At 41.0% G+C, this 21,682-nt stretch overlaps 1 protein-coding gene across 3 annotated transcripts in view; it reads left to right on the top strand.

Moving 5' to 3' along the window:
- Positions 1-21,682, top strand: part of LOC140186793 (peroxidasin homolog) — a 271,446-nt gene that overhangs the window by 244,373 nt on the left and 5,391 nt on the right. For 2 of the 3 annotated variants that reach the window (XM_072241373.1, XM_072241381.1), the window contains exons 20-22: positions 7,163-7,286; positions 12,176-12,263; positions 19,902-20,015. In XM_072241373.1, the coding sequence (XP_072097474.1) occupies positions 7,163-7,286; positions 12,176-12,263; positions 19,902-20,015 (326 nt within the window). Of the gene's footprint in view, positions 1-7,162; positions 7,287-12,175; positions 12,264-19,901; positions 20,016-21,682 lie in introns of those variants that run through there. The other variant, XM_072241390.1, reaches the window with a different exon arrangement.

Genomic DNA, 21,682 nt, shown 5'->3' with positions numbered 1-21,682 from the left:
AGGTGCAGTCGACGTTTCAGGCCGAGACCCTTCGTCAGGACTTTGTCAAAGCTTTAGATGTCTTTTGAATCTTTGCAAACTCCTAAGGAAGTAGAGGCACTGCCGTGCTTTCTTTGTAATTGCACTAATGTGCCAAGCCCAGGACATTCCTCCAAAATAATAACAGCGTGGAATTTAAAGTTCTCTGATCCTCCAACGAGGACTAACTCATGGACCTCTGGTTTCCTCCTCTAAAAGTCAATAATGAGTTCCTTGGTCTTGCTGACATTGATATATGAATCTGACTGAAAATATAATTTCCATTTAAAACTCATTCTGGCTTTGAGAAATACAAAATAATGCCCAGTATTGTTTTATGCTCCTCAACGTACAAAATGTTTATGGATAATTTAAAAAATGGAGGGTTATGTAGAAGGGAAGGGTTAGATTGATCTTAGAGTAAGTTAAAAGGTTGGCACAGCATTGCGGGCCAAAAGGTCTGTACTGCGCACTATGTTCTATGTTAAGTTCTACTCACGCTTTTGGTTCTGACTACAGTAAATGATTATATGCATAATGCCTCACATTGGGCAAAACATTATGATTTATTTAAAAACCTATTAGAAAGTACAATCCATCCCTTTCTGAGCTGTGAACTTTTCTCATCTCTGCAGCTGTATAAAGCAGTGGCTGATGCGTTTTTGTGAATAAGATTTCCCTTTATGTACAGCTTCAGTGCTGACAGTGCCACGCTACTAAAAAGTATTTATAATTTTAATAGAATAACTTGAAGGAATGTTCGAGTTTTACTTGATTACACTATAGAATAAATATTGGCTTGACATGTTTTAAATTAAAACATTGTGTCAAGCTACAATTCCCAGATTCAAAAAGCACGTGATTGTGAACAAAGAATCAGCTTTGTGGATGGAAGCCAATTGGCACATGTGCTAAAACACTGCCCTGTGGTGTACTTGCCTCCACCTAGTGGCACGAACAAAACTAGATGTCAGTACAGATAGATTTGACAAAGCAGTGTTTTTAAAAAAAAACATTTTAAGAAGTTGCTTCTCAGATGCATTGGAGTTAATTGAGACTCAAAGTTAGTAGCCACATATGAAGTAAGAAACCTGTAACTTTTGTTAGTATGCTCTCCTCTTCTATCTTTCTAATCAGTTTTGTCACTTAGCACAAATACAACTTGTGTAGCAATTAGCAAAGGTCCGTTTGGTCTTCACTGGAGTGCTATCAAGCAAAATTCAATACCAATATATAAGAACAATTTTGGACAAAATTAGAAACAGCTCATCAAAGACGTAGGATTTTTGGGATATTGTGGATGAGGATGATGAGTGGGAGGCAAACAATATCAGAGAATGATTGCTATTTCTTAAGACCTGAACAGTTGATTATTACTGGCGTGATGATTAAACTTGGGATGTCCAAGAAACGAGAATTGGAGGAGCAAGTAAATCTTGCAGAGTTCTAAGTAACAGAGATAGTGTTTGGACAAAGACACGAGTACAAGAACGGGAATTTTAAATCAAGGTGGTTGGCAACAAAGTGGGTGTTAAGTGAAATTATAGGAGTAATAGAGCTCAGATCTGTGAAGGGTGTAAAATGAGAGGCCCGCCAGGCAGCCTTTAAATTAGCCATATTCAGAGTTTACAGAGGCATGGATGAGGGGGTTTCAGCAGGTGAACTCAACCAGGGGCAATATTATGGAAGGAAGCAGTTTTGGTCATATAATCAAGTCAGGTGTGTCCACTGCAAATGGTGTTGTTCAGCATATGACAACGACTTGAGACAGAAGACACTTCCCAGCATTTAGTCCTGCTCTTCCAAGGCTAGATCTCAGAATAAATTAAGTGCTAGCATCAGTCAGGAAAGGTAGTTGTGCTAGGTGTTTTCAAGTATGTTGTAGCTATGGATAATGTTGTCCAGGGGGAGGATGGAGCTGAGTAATGGTTTCTCTTCCCACTCTTGTTCTTCTATCACTAGAGATTCCTGACGGTGTATTCATGGAGTACTTGAGAGGTAACAGCACAGGAATGGGAAGAAAAGCCTTGTATCTGTGACTGCAGAAATAAAACTGGAAAAATGAGTCCCACCCATTTGGATGCTGGAGAAATGGGATTAGAGAAGGTTTAAGCAGCTGTGTCAAAGCCTGCAGGCTAATCTAGAATAATAAGAAGCTTTATTTCGTCAGTGTCACTGAGAAACAAGATTTCATTTACAGCTTTAGCAAGAGTAGACTGGTACTGCACTAAAGGAAGGAACTTGATTTAAGTTTCAAAAATAAGGCTGCAGGAAAGTGAGCATATACATTATTTGAAAGGTGACAGCACATTAAAGGAATTTGCAAAGAGAAGGGTGTTTGGAGTGGGAGCAATAGTTCTAAAGAACAGAGGGTGGTCAGGAAGAGGGATTACAGAGGGAATGATTTAACTGGAAGGAAAAGAGTGTGCAGGAAGAAGGGAAAATTTACATGATTAGCTGTCATGGCCGGGAGAGTGAACTGAGTAGAAATATAATCAAGGTGCGGGCAGAGGATCTCATGGACAAAATGAGCTCTCAATATTTGCAAACATCCGGCAAAAGGCTCTGAGTATTGTGTTCAATTCTGACTGCCTCATAAAAGGAAGCATGTGGAAGCTTCAGTGAAAGGGCAGAGGCAATTTACCAATATTCCGCCAAGATTAGAGAAAATATCTTATGAGGAAAGGTTGAGCGAGCTAAGGCTTTTTTCTTTGAAACAAAGGAGGATGAGTGGTGACTTGATAGAGGCACTTTTTTTAACAAAATACAAATTATTCATAATAAAAATGACAAAAGTACATAATTCTTTACATACGTGGACAATGCTTTCCCTACTATTACATTCCTACATAGTAATCGCACTGGGGTGGTATACTAACTACTACAATAATTGAAGGGCTTCCTCCCCTCGGCCACCACCTCCCTCTGCAGTGGGAGAAGAACCCTACACCATGGTCCTTCCCCAAGAGCCCTTGCAGTGGCTGCAACAAGTCTCAGTTCATCCCTCTGCAGGTACTACTGCAGCCTGGAATGTGCATGTCAGCAGCTTTCCTCTACGGGCATTACGATGTGCTTGTAGACCAACAAATTTCAGGCAGACCAAAGAGCATCTTTCACTAAGTTAATGATCTACCAGCAGCACTTGATGTTTGTTTCCGTGGGTGCCCCAGGAACAACTTGTAGATCAGAGAGGCCTCTGTCACAGTTGCTCAGGATGAAAAACAGCACAAGCCCTTCCGTCTTTCTGCAGACCCTCGTCACAAGCTCACAGTCTGCAAAGAGGTAAGCTACTGTCTCTTCCCCACTACACTGAGAGAGTGGACAGCCAGCACCTTATACCCAGGGTGGCTATGCCAAATACCAGATGAAATCCTTTAAGGTTAGTGGAGGAGAAGTCAGAGGTAGGATTAAACGCAGATAGTAAGTGCTTGAAATGCGCTGCTGGGAATGGTGGTGGAGCTGATACATTAGGGACAATTAAGAAACACTTAGCAAATAGATGAAATAAAAATGGAAGGTTATGGGTTATATAGAAGGGATTTGTGGGCTAAAGGGCCCACAAATGTGCTGTTCTTTTCTATGTTCTAACAAGTACTCAGTTTCAGAATATTTTAGAACAAAATGTATTGAAAAGTTTCCTCAATTGCAAAATAACATTGTCATTGGAGAGTTATGATCACCAAAAGGAAGTTTAGATTTGTCATATTAAATAATGCATGTACAGAAATTCCAAAGTGGCTTTCAATATCACCATAATTACAATCCTAAAACCCTCTGTTGTCACTTTGCAGGTCAATTGCCCAGTAATTCCCTGGTTCAGATCTTGATCAAAATCACTAATAACACCACCTCTCTACAGTTCAATTTTCCTCCTTGATTCATCCACAGTGTTTGACATATTAGTCTAGATCGGGAGTTCCCTACCTGGGGTCCCTTGGTTAATGATATTGATCCATGACATAAAAAAAAGTTGAGAACCCCTGGTCTAGATCATTGTCCTCAGATGTTTCTCTTCCACAATCTTCCTCAACTACATTTATTTCCTCATTTAGATTCTGCATCTTCACAAGAACATCCACATCATCCCCAAATCCATACCTTTTGAAATATCTTAAATCCATCTGCCATTGGTCCCTTCCACATTTACATTCTTCCTCTTAATAGTGTCATTGGTGAGCAGGAGGTTACCTTGCACATACATGTCATTCATAAGTCATTATTCTCTAACTACTTGTCAAACATCAACTTGGCTAGACATCCTCTGCAGCTCAAATACCTGTTATTTTCACCTCCCTCTCACTGTCTTCAATGGTCATATCAGTAAATCTGCTGCTGCAATTCTCATTGTTGAAACTTAGTTTTCCAACTTGTTTATTTAAATATATTTTCCAGCTATTTTTCTATTTTCCATCTAGTTTTCAGCACATCCAAAACTATCCTATCATGCTACATCCACTCACCCACCATGTCAATCCATGTTCACCCATACTGGCTCCTATGCTTAAATAGTTTCACGTCTTCTCTCTTTCTTCAGTCTGGTATTTCCTCTAATGTTCAGAACTCTGAGCTGTCTATTCTCTGGCTCTGCCTGTATTCCTTTTCCTTGCTGCTACTCCCATACTCTTTTTGTAAACCTTTTTTTTTCCATTTCCTAAGCATCCTTGAGGACCATTTTAAAATTCACCTCTCACCATGGCTATGAAAACATCATCATTTTATAGGAAAAGGATTGAAGAAAATTGATGTCACACAAGGCCATTTCTCCATCACATCCATACTGTTCGAAAAGAACTACCCAGCCCAACGCCACCTTCTGATATTTTGTTGATAGCCCAGGAGAATGTAGCTCTTCAAGCATACATCCAAATCCAAGGAGCATTGCTCCTGAAAATGTAACACCCTTTCATGCTGTGAATTCCAAAATTTCTACCTACCTCAATGTGGAAAAATATTTCCTTAGCAAACTTCTATTCCTTCTACCAATTATTTCAAATCGCTGCTCTTTTTTTTTGTCCACTCTGCTAAAGGAAGTTTGCCCTCTTCATATATTTTATCTAGTCTCCTCATATCTTTATATACCTTAATTAAATTATCTCTTGGCCTCCTCTGCTCTAAAGAAGTCTAGTTTATCTAATTTCTTTGCATAGCTAATTTTCCCCAGCCCTGACAACAGTCTTGTAAATCCATTAAGTTCTCTGAAATAAGTTTAAAAATACTGGAGAAACTCAGTGGGTCAGGCAAATTTATGGAAAGAAAAGCAAATTTAGCTGTTCCTGGTCAAAATCCCCCCATAAGCAGTTGATGACTTCAACCTGAAACATTAATTCTCTTTCCATGGACAGTGCCTGACTAGCTGAGCTTTTCCAGCATTTTATATTTTCATTTCAAATTGTCATAATCTGCAGTTTTTTTTTGATCTTCAATTCTCTGAAGATTTTGTTTAATATTAAATGCACTGTGCAACTGCAGGTTGTTCTTGGGAAGGAAAAAGAATAAATGTGCCATGGTTTTAAGACTGAAAATGAAATAAGCAGTAGTATGTGTAGTTGGTGCACTACAGGTTTGCATAATCTTCATAAAGTCATTAATGTCAGCTACACGTAATATCAAAGGATCCAAAGTACATTTATTGTCAAAGTATGTGTTGTTGCGTGAACAAGGTCACGGACAGAAGTAGCTGGTAGACATGAAATAGTATCTTCATTCAACAAAATGAGACACAGCAGGAATCATATTGATACCCTTTTGAAGGAACAGGCCTGCTCGACCCCAACACTACATCACATTTTATATGCTATATATCAAAAGACAATTCTTTATTTACAATGTATCTACAATGCTTTCCTTGAACCACACATAACTCTCACACCCCCCTCTTCGCACCCACCCTGTCAATGTTAATCAGCATTGTCTGGTCCTTCAATCAACTGCTGTTTTCACAGCCCTAGGATATCATTGTCCAGCGTTGCATTTTAAATTTAATCTACGGTCCATATTCAGATCTGAAGAATGGTGGCTGAAGTTACTTCCTGAAGTTATTTGCTATATGTCCTAACCCTAAAAATGCCTTAACAGTATCTCCTCTTGACCCTTCTGGCAAAAAATAAATGTGTACCAGGAAAGGCCAACTTAACGAGAGTCTACTCAAATAGGGCAGCAATTTAATTTTAAAAAATACTCACCCACTTAGACTGCTGAGATCACTGACCACACAATGGGTCACAAGAAGGTATCCCTGGATGAGGCCCCAAATGTTGTTGCATGAACAAAGTCACCAGAGAGAAGTAGCTTGTAGATATGAAGTAATCTCTTCATACAACAAAATGAGACACAGCAAGCATCATATTGAGACCCCTTCAGAGGAAGAGGCCTACTTGACCCAACACTACATCAGATTTTATATGCTAAAGATCAAAGGATAGTTCTATGTTTACAATGTATCTGCTTTGCTTTCTTTGAACCACTCATAACTCTCTCACCCCTCTCTTCACACCGAATCTCCACATTGTCTGGTCCTACAATGAACTGCTTCACAACTCTAGGATTCCATTGTCCAGAGTTGCATTTTAGATTTAACCTACAGTCCATATTTAGATCTAAAGGTAGGTGGCTGAAGTTAGTTGCTATATGTCCTAACCCCAAAAACGCCCTAACAAAAGTATGTATGCAGTATACAACCCTGAGATTCATTTTCTCCACAGACAGCCATGAAACAAAGAAAATGAAGAAAGTGAAAGAATCTTGATGGAAACTCAAAATTTCCAATAAGGGGAAAATTTTGGAAAAATATTTGCCCTTGTCAGTGACGAATGATATTAGTTAATTCTGTCCCAGCTTGTGGGATTTAGAGGTTAGCCAGAGTGAATAGTATGGAAAAGTATTTATAATCTAAGAAACTACTTACTTGTGAATTACTGGGAGCACTGCAAACACCCATCTCTACAAATTTGCTAACGTCTCTTCACAGAAGGAAAATGTAGTCTGAATAGGATTGATTAATTTCCATTTTTGTTAAGTACATTGAAAGGATTTCATTATTAATGCTCGTGAATGTTTCAGAGAATGAATGGAAAAGTCGTCATTCACACTAGAATTGTTGGATACTGATAATAATGCAGTGAAATACTTTTGTTTGTTTGACTAGACTGTGCAAATCGTGGACAGTTCAATACTCTCTCACAAAGATTCCAGAGCAAGCGTTCAGAAGAATATAGTTTCCCAGAATCCAAAGATGCACAGCCAAAATGGATGACAAAACAAAGTAAGAGGTAAATGAATGTACATTCTTCAGTTCTGCAGAAAAAGAAAATTAAAAGAACCTGTTTTGTTATGAAAGCAAGATCAGAACAACCTGGAAGAGGATTATAACTTGGTAATCTTATGTGCCTTATTTCAAATTTCTTATTTCAAACCTTACTTAAGATACATTGTGTAATGAAAATTTACAGAATAATTATTGTTATTTGTTGTACAGATCACGTGGATTGACGTTAGCAAGCTGGCCGGTGTTAGTTTAAACATTTTCATTGCTTTATGAGATTTATCAATTAATTTCCATTATTTTAGGAAATGCCTTATAAAGTTCTCACTTTACAGAGAAACCATTCATGTATGTGACCTGCACCTGTTCTTTCCATCCCTTTTAAATAACTTGTAGGTCCAACAGGGACTTCACATGCAAGACATTAGATTTTTTCCCTCTCTTTTACAGAGACTAACAGATCTGCTGTATTATGAGTTCTTCATTTATTTAGAAAGACCACTTGTTATTTTGTCCCTTAGGGTGAAGAGATCACCCTCCCACCTGACATGCCACCAATCCATCCACTGGAACACTAACTAGATATCAGCCCACCTAGATGGAGTGAGGTGGAGAAAATTGTTGATAGAGCAAGGGCTGCATCAGCCCCAGGTCCCAATGGAGTGCCGTACAGGCTCTACAAAAATGCACCAGGTGTCCTGCGGTTCCTCTGGAGGCTCATGAAGGTGGTATGGCGTAAGCAGGAGGTACCAACATCCTGGCAGAGAGCCGGAGGAATCCTGACCCCAAAGGAAAAGGGTTCATCAGAAATCGGCCAATTGTGTCAGATTAGTCTCCTAAACATCGAGGGCAAAATCTTCTTTAGGGTGGTAGCTCATAGTCTGTCAAGATATCTGCAAAGAAACCATCTGATTGATACATCAATGCAGAAAGCAGGGATCTCGGTCTCCTCTGGCTGTCTGGAACATGCTTGCACCATCTGGCATCAGATCCAGGTCACCAAGAAGGAGGGAACAGATCTTTATGTGGTGTTCCTGGACCTCACCAACACCTTCGGCTCAGTCCCTCATAACCTCCTCTGGACTGCTTTCCACTTCTTCAGAATCCCAGTGGCCCTCACAAGCCTCCTTAAGGCCTACTTCCAAGACATGCAGCTATGTTTGACAACAGCAGATTACACCACAGTGTGGCAACATCCGGAAGTGGGAATCATGGCCGGTTGTACCAGCTCCCTGCTCGCCTTCACCATGGCCATGGAGGTGATCATTAAAGCATCTCGATGAGTGGTTGGAGGACAGCACACAAGACCTGGCTTGAGGCTGCCGTCTATCAGAGCATACATGGATGATCTCACAACACTCACCATGACCAAGGCTTGTACTGTACATCTGTTGAGAAAGCTTCAAGAGAACGTCGAGCAGGGTCGGCTGAAGATCAAGCCGAACAAGTCCAGAAGTATCTCTGTCGTCAAGGGGAAGCTGGCAGACCGACGCTTCTACATGGGTGATGAGAGGATTCCAACAGTCTTCAAGAAGCCTGTGAAGAGCCTAGGTCAGTGGTATAACACATCCCTCAAAGACACAGAGCAGGTAGATCAGCTCAGGAAGGATGCCGTCAGTGGCCTCAAGAGCATCGACAGAACCACACCCTCTGGCAAGTTGAAGCTGTGGTGTATGCAATTTGAGCTCCTTCCATCCCTCATGTGGCCACCAACCCTGTATGAAGTTCCAATCTCGAAGGTGGAAAAGCTGGAGAGACTGATCAGCTCATACGTAAGGAAGTGGCTTGGTTTTCCCAGCTGCCTCAGCAGCATAGGGCTCTACGGCAAAGGAGTCCTAGAGCGACTCATTTCCAGTCTTTCAGAGGAGTACAAGTGCGCCAGAGTCAGACGGGAGATGATGTTAACAGAGGCGAGTGATCCATTTGTAGCACAAGCTGCCAACATCCTGGATACTGGGAGGAAATGGACTCCATCAGAAGCAACCGAGCAAGCAAAGGCGGCTCTCAAGCATAGGGACATCGTGGGCCGAGTGCAGCACGGGAGGAGCGGTCTTGGCCTTGGGGACAGTACACCAGCCTGGAACAAGGCTGCTCCGACTCAGAGACGCAGGAGATTCGTTGGCAGGAGGAGGCGGCAAGGTGCGCAAAGGCCGTCGCTCAGGCAAGGTAAGGGCAATGGATGAGATGGGAGGGAGTGGAGAAAAGAAAGATCTCCTGGAAAGAGCTGTGGGAGATGGGGACATTCAGAGCGAACTTCACCATCAGGGCTGCCTGCGATGTCTTGTCGTCTCCCATGAATCTTAGCCAGTGGTTTGGAGAGGACCCCACATGCTCCCTCTGCCCGACTTCAGCAACACATTCTGGTGAGCTGCAACACCAGCCTTACGCAAGGCTGATACACCTGGAGGCACAACCAGGTGCTACGGTGTCTTGCAGTCGTGCTGGAAAGTCGGCAGATGAGCGTCAACGCTCTCCCTCCCCCTTCATCCCATTGGCCATTAACAGCATTTGTCCGGGAAGGTGAGGGTCAAGCCAGACTCGATACATCGAGACCAGACACCGGGTGGCTAGACGGAGCACGTGATTGGAAGGTGGTGGCTCTGCTTCCCAACTGAAATCGCAGAAACCAACCTCAGACCAGACCTTGTGCTATAGTTGGCCTCGCTCCATCTTGTTTACATCGTCGAGCTTACAGTGCCCTGGAAGGATGCAGCAGAGGAGGCCTACGAGTGCAAGAAGCTGAGGTGTGCTGAGCTTGCAGCCGATGCACAACAACGAGGCTGGAAAGCAAGGGTCCGACCGGTCGAAGTAGGACTTGTACCCACATCAACATCAAGGCTACTCCGGGAGTTGGGAGTACGAGGGAAGACACACCAACAAGCAGTCAAAGACCTCTCCAGAGCAGCTGAAAAGGGTAGTCAGTGGCTCTGGATGAAGAGAAAGGATTCCATTCTGGCCCCCAAGTAAGTGAAAGGCATCTAGGGGGTGAGCCCAGGATGCCGGGATTCACTGCTGAACCCTCCGGAGGTGTCGTGGGCCTATCAACGAAACACTGAGGAAAGAAGGTGCCCACTTGATAACCCAGAAGGTGCCACCACTCACTTGGCCACCCCACAGAGTCTAGGCAGCATGTCTCAGGGGTGGAAATAAGGGATATTAACATCTAGTCCGACATAACATACTTGGAAGTTCATCATTCTGTGGAGATTTTCTTACTGTAGCTATGGTTCAGCTTGTTTAAATTACTCATCCTGTAAATTCTGACTAAATATTTCTTCTGTTTTGATTTGGCTGAAAGATGCTACAATTGTTTAAATTTAGTTAATAATTTGTGAAACTAAATTATGATAATTATATATCTTGTGTTCCTCAGTCTGTCGAATTTCTAATTCTGACTAAAGCTTAAAATGCAATTGGTGTTCACTATGCATAAGAAACATAAATGTAGAGTGATCTTGTTCTCCTATCAGTTTTTGTGATCTGTGAAAAACAGTTTTGATACTAATGTGCTTGGATTTGTGTCTCTGACTGGCTCAGATCATGACAGAATCTGACAAAGTTATTTTATCCAAAGCAATTGCTTCTTCAATTTTTCCTCATTTATTATCTCTCAGTTCTGATAGCATTCTTCTAAATATTTTAAGTGTCTTGCCCATGCCTTCTATTCACACTTTGATGTGGAGCTTATAAATACAAAGGGCACTCCAAAATGTACAGAGTATTCCCAAGCTTTCAAATTCCATCCCGCAGAAATTATCCTTAGTGCATTGCTGAAAACTTAATAACATAACACTGGTTCTCCCCTTCTTTATTATTCACCCTATTTGAACTCTTAAATTCCAGGAAGTATGTAGCCTTATTCATTCTACCAAAATGTGCATCTCAACCTTTACCAGTTAATTAATTTACCAGTTTACACACCCATTTTGCATGTACAGCATGTTTAACTGCATTGAAGTAAAGAATTACTTGACGTCTATATTCTAAGAGAGCAATGCAATTTGATTAGTAACTGCTGTGCCCTAATAGTGATACTTCAGTTTGTACATTCTTGTTTCCTCAGATGATTTTAAAAAACACAGACTCAAAAATATTTACTTTTAGGAGGTTTTGAATGAATGAACTTGCATATCTTGCACTAACTTTCATTCTCTTGTAAGAGAAATTCTTTCTTCTCTGCTCTTTTTACATTAATTTTATAAGTACTAATATTACAAGTATTAATATCTGTTAACATTAAAAGTTAAAATTAAACATTGCAAAATTGTAGCATGCCAATAATTATAGAACAACTATTAATCCTTGTAAATATTGTGCTACAGATGCATCTAACATATTGTTACTATGCACAGTGAACATAATTTGGTTATGGAAATTGAAAAATAATACTGAAAAAAGGGCAGGGACTGCACTTGAAAAGCCACCAGTTGCACATACTTTTCTCTGCACCTCCAGACCTAGCATGATGACCACTTTAAATCAAGGCTTTCTTTCAAAAAAATTGTTGATAGAAGAATATATAAAAAATGAAGCCATTAAATGCTGTCAGCAAATTAATGCAGACATATGGTAGCATTTCTCTGCAACTTAAATTACTTTAACTATTTAAAATGAGTTAATCTCTCTGCAAAAATAGTAAATAGAAAATCTCGTTTGCTCATTTTGGTCAATATTATCAAATATAACTTTTATATTATGTCAATAAAATATAAATAAAAGGTCTGTAAATTCCAGTATGGAGCTGTCTAGAATAGTTAACTTTATTGTTTAATACTAAAATGTAAAAAAAAATTTGCAACTACTTGATATTTTGTTGTCACTGGTCAATTAGTTATAGTTTATGTCATGTTTCCATAAATTGTCAGTGTTTTAAGGGATTATGTCTATTTCCTCTAGAGATGTGGAAGCTCAGGAAAAGATTTCCAACTCCTCTTCTACACAGGCTGATAACTGTGCACCTGAACTGGAAAAACTAAGGAGAAAGGTAAGATTTTCACTCTTTAGCATTTCCTTCAGATGTTCCTCAGTCATAATGCTCTTCAGTTTTCACATTTAATTTAGAATCTTAATTGTTTGTACTTCATATTACACCAACCATTTTTTAATTAAAATTTGGAGTTTAACAAAGTGAAAGTTCTTTTCTCAAGTTAGTATCAAGCACAATTGGAAAAACATTTATAACAAAATCAGTGAGGTTCCCGTATTTTATATTAACCCTGTGCCTTAATAGCAGCCTGACAATAGTAGTCCTCTATTGTCCCAGTTTATTTCTCTCTATTTCCTTAACTGGATTTGCACGTCAACATCTTTGAGTGATGTTGTTGATTTGTCCTAAGATCTGTCTAGTGCTGTTGGGCAAACAGCCATCAATAAATTTAAATTACAGGTTTCCCCCGCCATCCGAAGGTAGAGCGTTCCTATGAAACGGTTCGTAAGCCGAAATGTCGTAAAGCGAAGAAGCAATTACCATTTATTTATATGGGAAAATTTTGTGGGTGTTCGCAGACCCAAAAATAACAAATAAAATAACACATAAAACCTAAAATAACAGTAACATATAGTAAAAGCGGGAATGATATGATTAATACACAGCCTATATAAAATAGAAATACTTTTCCACAATCATTACTGCACTGTTCTCCGTAGCGAAAATGTCACGCAAGTACTCTCGGCAGAAAATCTCACACAAGCGCTCTCCGCAGAAACGTGGCACAATTCGCCCTCTAGTAACCTTTAAGCTATGAAGCTGCGAAATCATACCAAATAACACGTAAAAATTCACAGCCGATATAAAGTAGAAATAATGTATGTACAGTGTAGTATCACTTACCGGAATTGGTTCAGTGCTGAGCACACTGATGATGGTGTGTTAGACTGAATCGTCGCAGGTTGGGTGGTGCAGTGGCACCCACCCTCCAGGCCGTGGACTGATACATTGCCGCGAAGCATGCAGGAGTCCAGCGGTAGCCAGGAGGCACACAGCACATATTTAAGAAAAAAGCCGCAATAAACATGCTGATTAATTAGGTGCCGCCCGACAAGTAATTGTCGGCTCAGATCAGTGCCGATTGCCGATTGCATCGCTTCTGATCTGGGCCGACATTTACGTGTGGGGTGGCACCTAATTAATTAGAATGTTTATTTCGGCATTTTTCTTAAAGATGCGCTGTGTGTCTCCCGGCTACTGCTGCATTCTTCGTGAATCGGTACAGTATCTGTCCGCGGCCTGGGTGTTGGGGTGGTGGGACACTGGGGTATCATCTTGTCGTCTGTTTCCATTAGAGCAGGCGGCTCATCTTCTCCTACGACTGCCCGCCTCAATGTCGAAGGTCGAGGTTCGTCATCTGCTGTGGCTGATGTGGAAGGTGTGCTTGACTGCTGAGCCTCGCGCATTTTTCTATAATACAGTTCTTTGTAAGGACTGAAACCATCTTGTAAATATCCCCTAAACCGACGTACCCTTTCAAAATTAAAGTCGTACTTTATCATTGCAGCGAAAATCTCACGCAGTGGCTTCACGTTCATTTCGCTACTGCATTCGGTTTCGACTGTTATCCTTTCCTCTTCCAATTGCATCATCTCTTCATCTATCAGTTCTTGGTCATGGGATGCCAAAACCTCTTCAACATCATCTTCATCAGTTTCCACAAGTCAAACTCACTTTGTCCTTACTTCGTTCACCACGATCGAAACGCTTAATCATGTCTAGTTTTACGCTAAATGTAACACCCTTACGAGCTCTTTCAGGCTTTTCCAATACCTCAGAACCCATCTTGCAAACGGCTGCTCAATGCATCGTGTTAAAGCAATGCCGTTCTGAATCTGGGGAGAGCGGCTGCTCGGGGCGCGCGCGGCTTTTTATCGCGCGCTGATTTTTTCGCGTGCTGATTTTTTTCGTAACAGTGAAAACACCTTCTGAAAGCGAAAACAGGGTACTAATGTAGGTCTTTCGTAACAGTGAGGTTTTGTAAAGCGAACGTTCGAAAAGCGGGGAACACCTGTATTTGTTTTAGCTTGCTAACTTTTGGCCTGGAAGTCAAGGAAGACTTTCTTGCAGACAATACTAGGTGAAAAGACACATAAAATTTGAGCACATGATTGCTTAATCAGGAAACTCCTGTCCTGTGGAGAGAGTGAGCAGCTTCAAGTTCCTCAGTGTCAAGATCTCTGAGGATCTAACCTGGTCCCAACATATTGATGTAGTTATTAAAAAGGCAAGACAGCGGCTATACTTTATTAGGAGTTTGAAGAGATTTGGCGTGTCAACAAATACACTCAAAAACTTCTATAGTTGTACTGTGGAGAGCATTCTAATGGGCTGCCTCACTGTATGGTATGGAGGGGTTACTGCACAGGACCGAAAGAAGCTGCAGAAGGTTGTAAATCTAGTCAGCTCCATCTTGGGCACTAGCCTACAAAGTACCCCAGGACATCTCTAGGGAGCGGTGTCTCAGAAAGGCAGCATCCATTATTAAGAACCTCCAGCACCCAGGGCATGCCTTTTTCTCACTGTTACCATCAGATATGAGGTATAGAAGCCTGAAGGCACACACTCAGCAATTCAGGAACAGCTTCTTCCGCTCTGCCATCCGATTCCTAAATAGACATTGAAGCTTTGGACACTACCTCACTTTTTTTTTAATATACAGTTTTCCTGTTTTTGCACGTTTTAAAAAAATCTATTCAATATACGTAATTGATTTACTTGTTTATTTATTATGTTCTATTTTATTTATTATCTTTTTTTTGTCTCTGCTGGATTACATATTGCATTGAACTGCTGCTGCTAAGTTAACAAATTTCACATCACATGCCGGTGATAATAAACCTGATTCCGATTCTGACTTATGTAAACTGACTGTACGCACTCATTCTATGCTGGTTGTACCAAGAATCTTGGCATTAGAAGCAGATTAACTCATTGAGTACATACCTTACTTCTTGTTATTCTTGTTCTAACTTCTCCCAAAGCAACAAGCTGAAGCTCGTTGTGCTACAGCTGCAGAGCATTTACTAATCTTTATTTAATTTTCAAACACTCATAGAATAACAGAATACAGCAACAGGCCCATCTTGTTCATATCCGACCTTCAACCTGACCTACACTAATCCCATTTCCCGGCATTCTGCATTAAGCCTATATCCCTCCACACCTTTCTTGTCTAATTAGCTGTCCAAATTCCTTTTTAACATTGTAATTGTATGTGCCTCAGATAGTTTGTTCCACATAACCACCTCCCTCTGTGTGAAAAACATACCCCTCAGATTGCTTTTAAATCTCTTTCCTCATACGTTAATTCTAAGTGCTCTAGTTCTATTCAGCTCAGCTCTAGGGGAGGAAAAAAATTACTTATATTTGCCTCATAATTTTATAAAACCAGGCCTCCACATTCTAATAGACAATAGACATAGGTGCAGGAGTAGGCCATTCAGCCCTTCGAGCCAGCACCACCATTCACATTGATCGTGGCTGATCATCCACAATCAGTACCCTTTTCCTGCCTTCTCCCCATATCCCTTCAATCCGCTATCTTTAAGAGCTCTATCTGACTCTTTCTTGAAAGAGTCCAGAGAATTGGCCTCCACTGCCTTCTGAGGCAGAGCATTCCACAGAACCACAACCCTCTGTGTGAAAGAGTTTTTCCTCAACTCCGTTCTAAATTGTCTACCCCTTATTCTTAAACTGTGGCCTCTGGTTCTGGACTCCCCCAGCATCGGGAACATGTTTCCTGCCTCTAGCGTGTCCAATCCCTTAATAATCTTATATGTTTCAGTCGGATGAATACAAACCCAGTCAAACCAATTTCTCTGTAACAACAGCCCTCTATTCCAGACAACATCCTGGTGAGTTTCTTCTGCTCTCTCTTTTACCACATCATTCTTGCATTGTGATGTCCAGAGCTCCAAATGTGGTCTAACCAATGCTTTGATACCTGCAACATGATGTCCCAATTTTTTATATTCAATGTCTCTCAACCAATAAAGGTAAGCATACCAAATGCTTTCTAAAAAAGTTGCAAGTTTTTAATTAACGTGCCTGTGGTGCACAAGGATATTTAAATCAAATTGTTAATAGGCATTCAGTTACATGATGCTGTCCTTTACGGGCATTGATCCCTGTATAAACCTCCAGCCATATGGTAGCAAAGCAGTTAGCACAATTGCTTTACAGCACAAAGAGTCACTGATCCAGGTTTGATTCTTGCTGCTGTCTGTAAGGGGCTTGTATGTTCTCCCCTTGACCGTGTGGGTTTCCTCCAGGTGCTCCGGTTTCCTCCCACATTCCAAAGACGTACAATTATGGTTAGGTTGGTAAGTTGTGGGCATGCTATGTTGGGTCTGGAAGTATGGCAATTGCAGTCTGCCCCCAGCACAATCCTCACTGATTTGATTTGATGTAAACAACACATTTCATTCTATGTTTTGATGTATATGTGACAAATAAAGCAAAACTTCTTTAAAAATTACTGTATATAATTTGTGCCAAAATTTCAAGAAAACCTGTTGTGTATCAGGAATGGGGGTGGTTTTGTTTCGCTGACATATTAATCTCCCAATTCCACTGGCAGAATAAGCAATGCAACGTCAGTGTTCACTCTTGACCACTCAGCATTCAACCTTACCGAGCACTGAATCCCTAAGTTGCCTTAATGGGCAAGGCAGTTGATCACATGCCAGACCATTCATCCAAAAGAGATTCTGAGCTCTGTCATTCCTCAAATAGAAGAAATGATGAAAGCGTGGCCTTGAAAAAGCACAACATTCCCACCAATTTGTGGATAAACTTTTCCCATAACTCAATATTCCCAACAATTTGTGGGTATCCCTTTCCATGGAGAAGCAGCATTCCGGATGGCATTGAAAACTTCATGTCAGCAGAGGCATTGCTGTCAGCATTAAACTCAACATAAGACTGCCTTCGAAACCCCAGCCCTAGATTTTTCATTATGCTTTACTCCAGAAGCCTTCTCCATACTGGTGCCAAGCTGTATCGGCCCTAGTGCCCTTCCCTTGGACAACGTCGGTGGCGTGGAGTGGGGAGACTTGCAGCATGGGCAACTGCCAGAATTCCATACAACCTTGCCCAGGCCTGCACCCTGGAAACCTTGCAAGGCGCAAATCCGTGGTCTCACAAGACTAACAGATGCCTATTATTATGCCTTCTCCATAAGTGGGCATAGCCACAAGGCAGTGGAGATTTGAGATTAGAGTTTTCTTTCTCCTAGATGAGCCGTCAACCACAGCTGATGAACCCCACCTACATGGAGTGATTGATCTTAAGGCACCCAGTAACCTGCCTTTGCACCTTCTGCTATCAGTAGAAATGGTTCCGCTGGGCCTACTAGCTAGGTCCACACCTGAAGGCCAGGAGTTGGACTTGGTTGTCAGGGGCTATTTGAGTTGCACGCCATTGGGAGAATTTAATAGATTGTGGGAGTTTATCACCACTACACTTCCCCACTACTCCCACCCAGCTATGACAATCTTGTGTTGAGAGCACAGATAAATGTAAATGGCAGAAGGAGCACACCAATGCCAAAGCTACCCATCTGCTGCCCTTCAAGCACCTCTTAGCACTCCTATGGCAAGTCCTACATTGGCCTTATCAGACATCTCAGAACTCACAGCACTAGAAGGTAGCGCAAGAACAGGCTCTTCTGTTCTCAATAGTGTATTGAATTAAATTAATATTTAAATGCCTAACGAAACTAATCCCTCTGCATACACAAGGCCGATACTCCTCCATTCTCCTCATATTCATGTCCATATCGAAGTACTTTTTAAATGCTTCCATTGTACTTTCCTCCACTGCCACCCCTGCTAGCACGTTCCAGGCACACACCACACTCTTGTCTAAAAAAAATACTTGCCCACACAACTCCTTTGAACTTAACTCCTCTCACCTTAAAAGCAAGCCTTCTGGTATTAGACTTTCAAATCTGGGAAAAATATGCTGTCTATGTTTATTCTATCTTTAGCTCTCATAATCTTATAAACCTCTCTGCTCTCTGCTCAGTGTCCAGCACTCCAAAGAAAACAACCCAAGTTTGCTCGGCCTCTCCTCATTGCAAACACCATCTGATCAAGCAGCATTTTGGCAAACCTCCTGTGCGCTCTCTCCAAGGCCTGATGCAATACTCCAGCTGCGGCCAGAGTTTTATAAAGCTGCAATATATCTTGCTGACTCTTGCATTCAATTTCTTGACTAATAAGGGTAGGCACACCATGTACCTTCTTTACTACATATCATGCTCTGCAATCACATACAAAGAACTACGGAGTTACACAACAAAATCCCTCTGTACATCACACTGTTAAGTGTCTTGCCATTAACTGTGCACTGTCCTTTTACATTTAATCTCCCAAAGATTCCACAACTCGCAATTGGCTGTATTAAACTCCATCTTCCATTTCTCTGTCCATATCTGCAACTAATCTATATCCCACCACATCATTTGGCAATCACCTACACTATCCACAATGCCACCAACCTTTATTTCATCTATGAACTTACTAACCCACCCATCCATATTTTCAAAGGTCCCAGAACAGATTCCTATGGAACACCACTAGTACAGACCTCCAGCCAAAATGAGTTCATTTGACTCCTCTGTCTTGTATGGGCAAATCAATTCTGCCCATAAAAGCCAATTCTGCCTATAGATCTGAAGTAGAATTTTCCGTCTAGTAATTTTTGTCTTCATGTCAACTTCAATTCAACTATGATTGGATTCTGAAGATTCATTGGGTGAAGTACATCAGTACTTTTTGTACTGATGAAACCTAGACCAACAGCACAAGTAAGTTCCACATTTCATGTTTCAATATTCTACTGGTGTTAATTGTCCATTTTCATATGAAGAATAATATCTTGACTGAATCATCAGAAGATTACTAGCTTGATGATGCAAGAAACAGAACTTAGAATAGAGATTATGAAATGCAGACAGATTGATCAAAAGCTACGTATCTGTGTGCATGGCAGAATACACAAAAAATTACCTAAAAATACTAGATATGCAGGAGAATACACTCAATGTGCTGGAGGAGCTCAGCAGGTCAGGCAGCGTCTATGGATGGCAGTATACAGTCGGCGTTTTGGGCCGAGACCCTTCCTTGGCCCGAAACATCAACTGTTTATTCCCATCCATAGATGCTGTCTGGCCTGCTGAGCACCTCCGCACATTGTGTGTATTGTTATAGATTTCCTGCACCTGCAGTACCTCTTCTGTCTATGAGAGTGAGGAACCTAAGAAAATTAGTATTATGTAAAGGTAAGATATTGGAAAAGTTGGTGAGAATGGAAACTTACAATCCCAAGGATCCAATGACCCCCCCGCCCTTTTTTATTCTGGCATCTTCCCCCTTCCTTCTCAGTCCTGAAGAACGCTCTCATCCTGAAACGTTGACTGTTTATTAACTTCCATAGATGCAGCCGTCTGCTGAGTTTCTCCAGCATCTTGTGTGTGTTGCTTTGGATTTCCAGCATCTGCAGACTTTCTGATGTTTCTGAGCAATAATGTTGTTCTTAGCGCGCAAAGAGAAATTCCAGATTCTGGTAATATGAGAAAAATCAGTGTTCATTTTATAGTTAATTTTTATCATATCTTTTAATAAATAGATCGAGATTCTTGAAGCTCACTTGAAATTAACAGGCTGCATTGACAAGGATGGAAATGTAAGACGTGAAGGTGAATATTGGGAGAAAGACTCATGCACTTTTTGCCACTGTAAGGTAGGAAATTAAATTCATAATGTCGTGAAATTATAGTATTTTCATTTAGCATAAGTCAGAATGGGACTGTTGCTCATTGAATCAAATATTTCCAGCTGTGCCCACAAACCCAGAGTGGGGGTATAAGTTCTGTAAAAGTGAAGGAAAATTGGGTAAGTGTAATGGGTGGACAAAATAACTGTTGCCAAAATAGAAATTAATCAAAGTATTGAGGCAAGGATTGACTGTAAAGATTTTAGTGAACCTGGTATTATGACATAAACGAGAATACACATTCTCCACGGGAACCACAACTAGACCAGGACGTTTAAAATGGATGTTTAGTTAAAGTCACACACTGTAGAATTTTATCTGTTATCATCACAAAATTATGTGACACAGAAACAAGCCTTTGGACCACCAAGCCCAGGCAATCATCAAGTGACCATTCCCTGTAATCCTTCACTAATCCCATGTTATTCTCCCTACCAGCTACCCCTAGATTTTGCCATTCATCAACATATTAGGGATAATTTACAGTGACCAAATGCACCAACCCACATGTTTGTGGGATGTAGGAGGAAACCCTTGCAGTCACAAAGAAAGCTAAACACAGATGGTCTCAGAGATCAACATTGAGAGCATGAGGCTGAGCTCATTGTGTCTCAAAATAATGACTTGTTTAAATTAATTCAGTTGAAATTGCTTGTAAAAGAATTGAACTAAATTCTGGCCATTAGTGACCCCTGAAGTGGCCTCATCAAATGTACTTGGGAGGTGCAGTAAATGTATAGTAGGTCTTGCTAAAGGTGCCATTCCTGTATAATGATTTAAGTGACTGGGGGGGAGGACAGATGCAATGGCAAGGTAACAAACAATTCCCTATAGAAAGCAGCCTCTGTATTACAGTGCCTAAAAAAGTATTCACCCTTCTTGAAAGTTTTCATGTTTTATTGTTTTACAACATTGAATTGCAGTGGATTTAATTTGGCTTTTTTTTAAACAGAAAAAAACACTTTTGTTTCAAAGTGAAAACAGATCTCTAAAAAGTAATCTAAACTAATTACATACATAAAACACAAAATAATTGATCGCAAAAGTATTCACGCCCCTCAAGTCAGCTTTTAGTAGAGGTACTTTTGGCAGCAATTACAGCCTTGTGTCTGTGTTGATAGGTTTCTATCAGCTTTGAACATCTGGACACTACAATTTTTCCCCACTCGTCTTTACAATACTGCTCAAGCTCTGTCAGATTGCATGGAGGATGGTGAGTGAACAGCCCTTTTCAAGTGCAGCCACAAATTCTTGGACTTGGACACTCCAGAACATTAACTTTGTTGCTTTTAAGCCATTCCTGTGCAGCTTTGGCTTTATGCTTGGGGTCATTGTCTTGCTGGAAAACAACTCTTCTCCCCAAGTTGCAGTTCTCTTGCAGACTGCATCAGGTTTTCCTCCAGGATTTCCCTGTATTTTAGTGCATTCATTTTACTCCCTACCTTCACAAGCCTTCCAGGGCCTGCTGCAGTGAAGCATCCTCACAGCATGGTGCAGCCACCACCATGCTTCACAGTAGGGACGGTGTGTTTTTGATGATGTGCAGAGTTTACACCAAACATAGTGTTTAGGCTGATGTCCAAAAAGCTCAATTTTGGTTTCATCAGATCATAGAACCTTTCCAGCTGACTTCA

Source organism: Mobula birostris, chromosome 2 (assembly GCF_030028105.1).
Source record: "Mobula birostris isolate sMobBir1 chromosome 2, sMobBir1.hap1, whole genome shotgun sequence".
Taxonomy (NCBI): domain Eukaryota; kingdom Metazoa; phylum Chordata; class Chondrichthyes; order Myliobatiformes; family Myliobatidae; genus Mobula; species Mobula birostris.
Note: the sequence above shows the minus strand (reverse complement) of the source record. Positions and strands in the feature narration are given on the sequence as shown.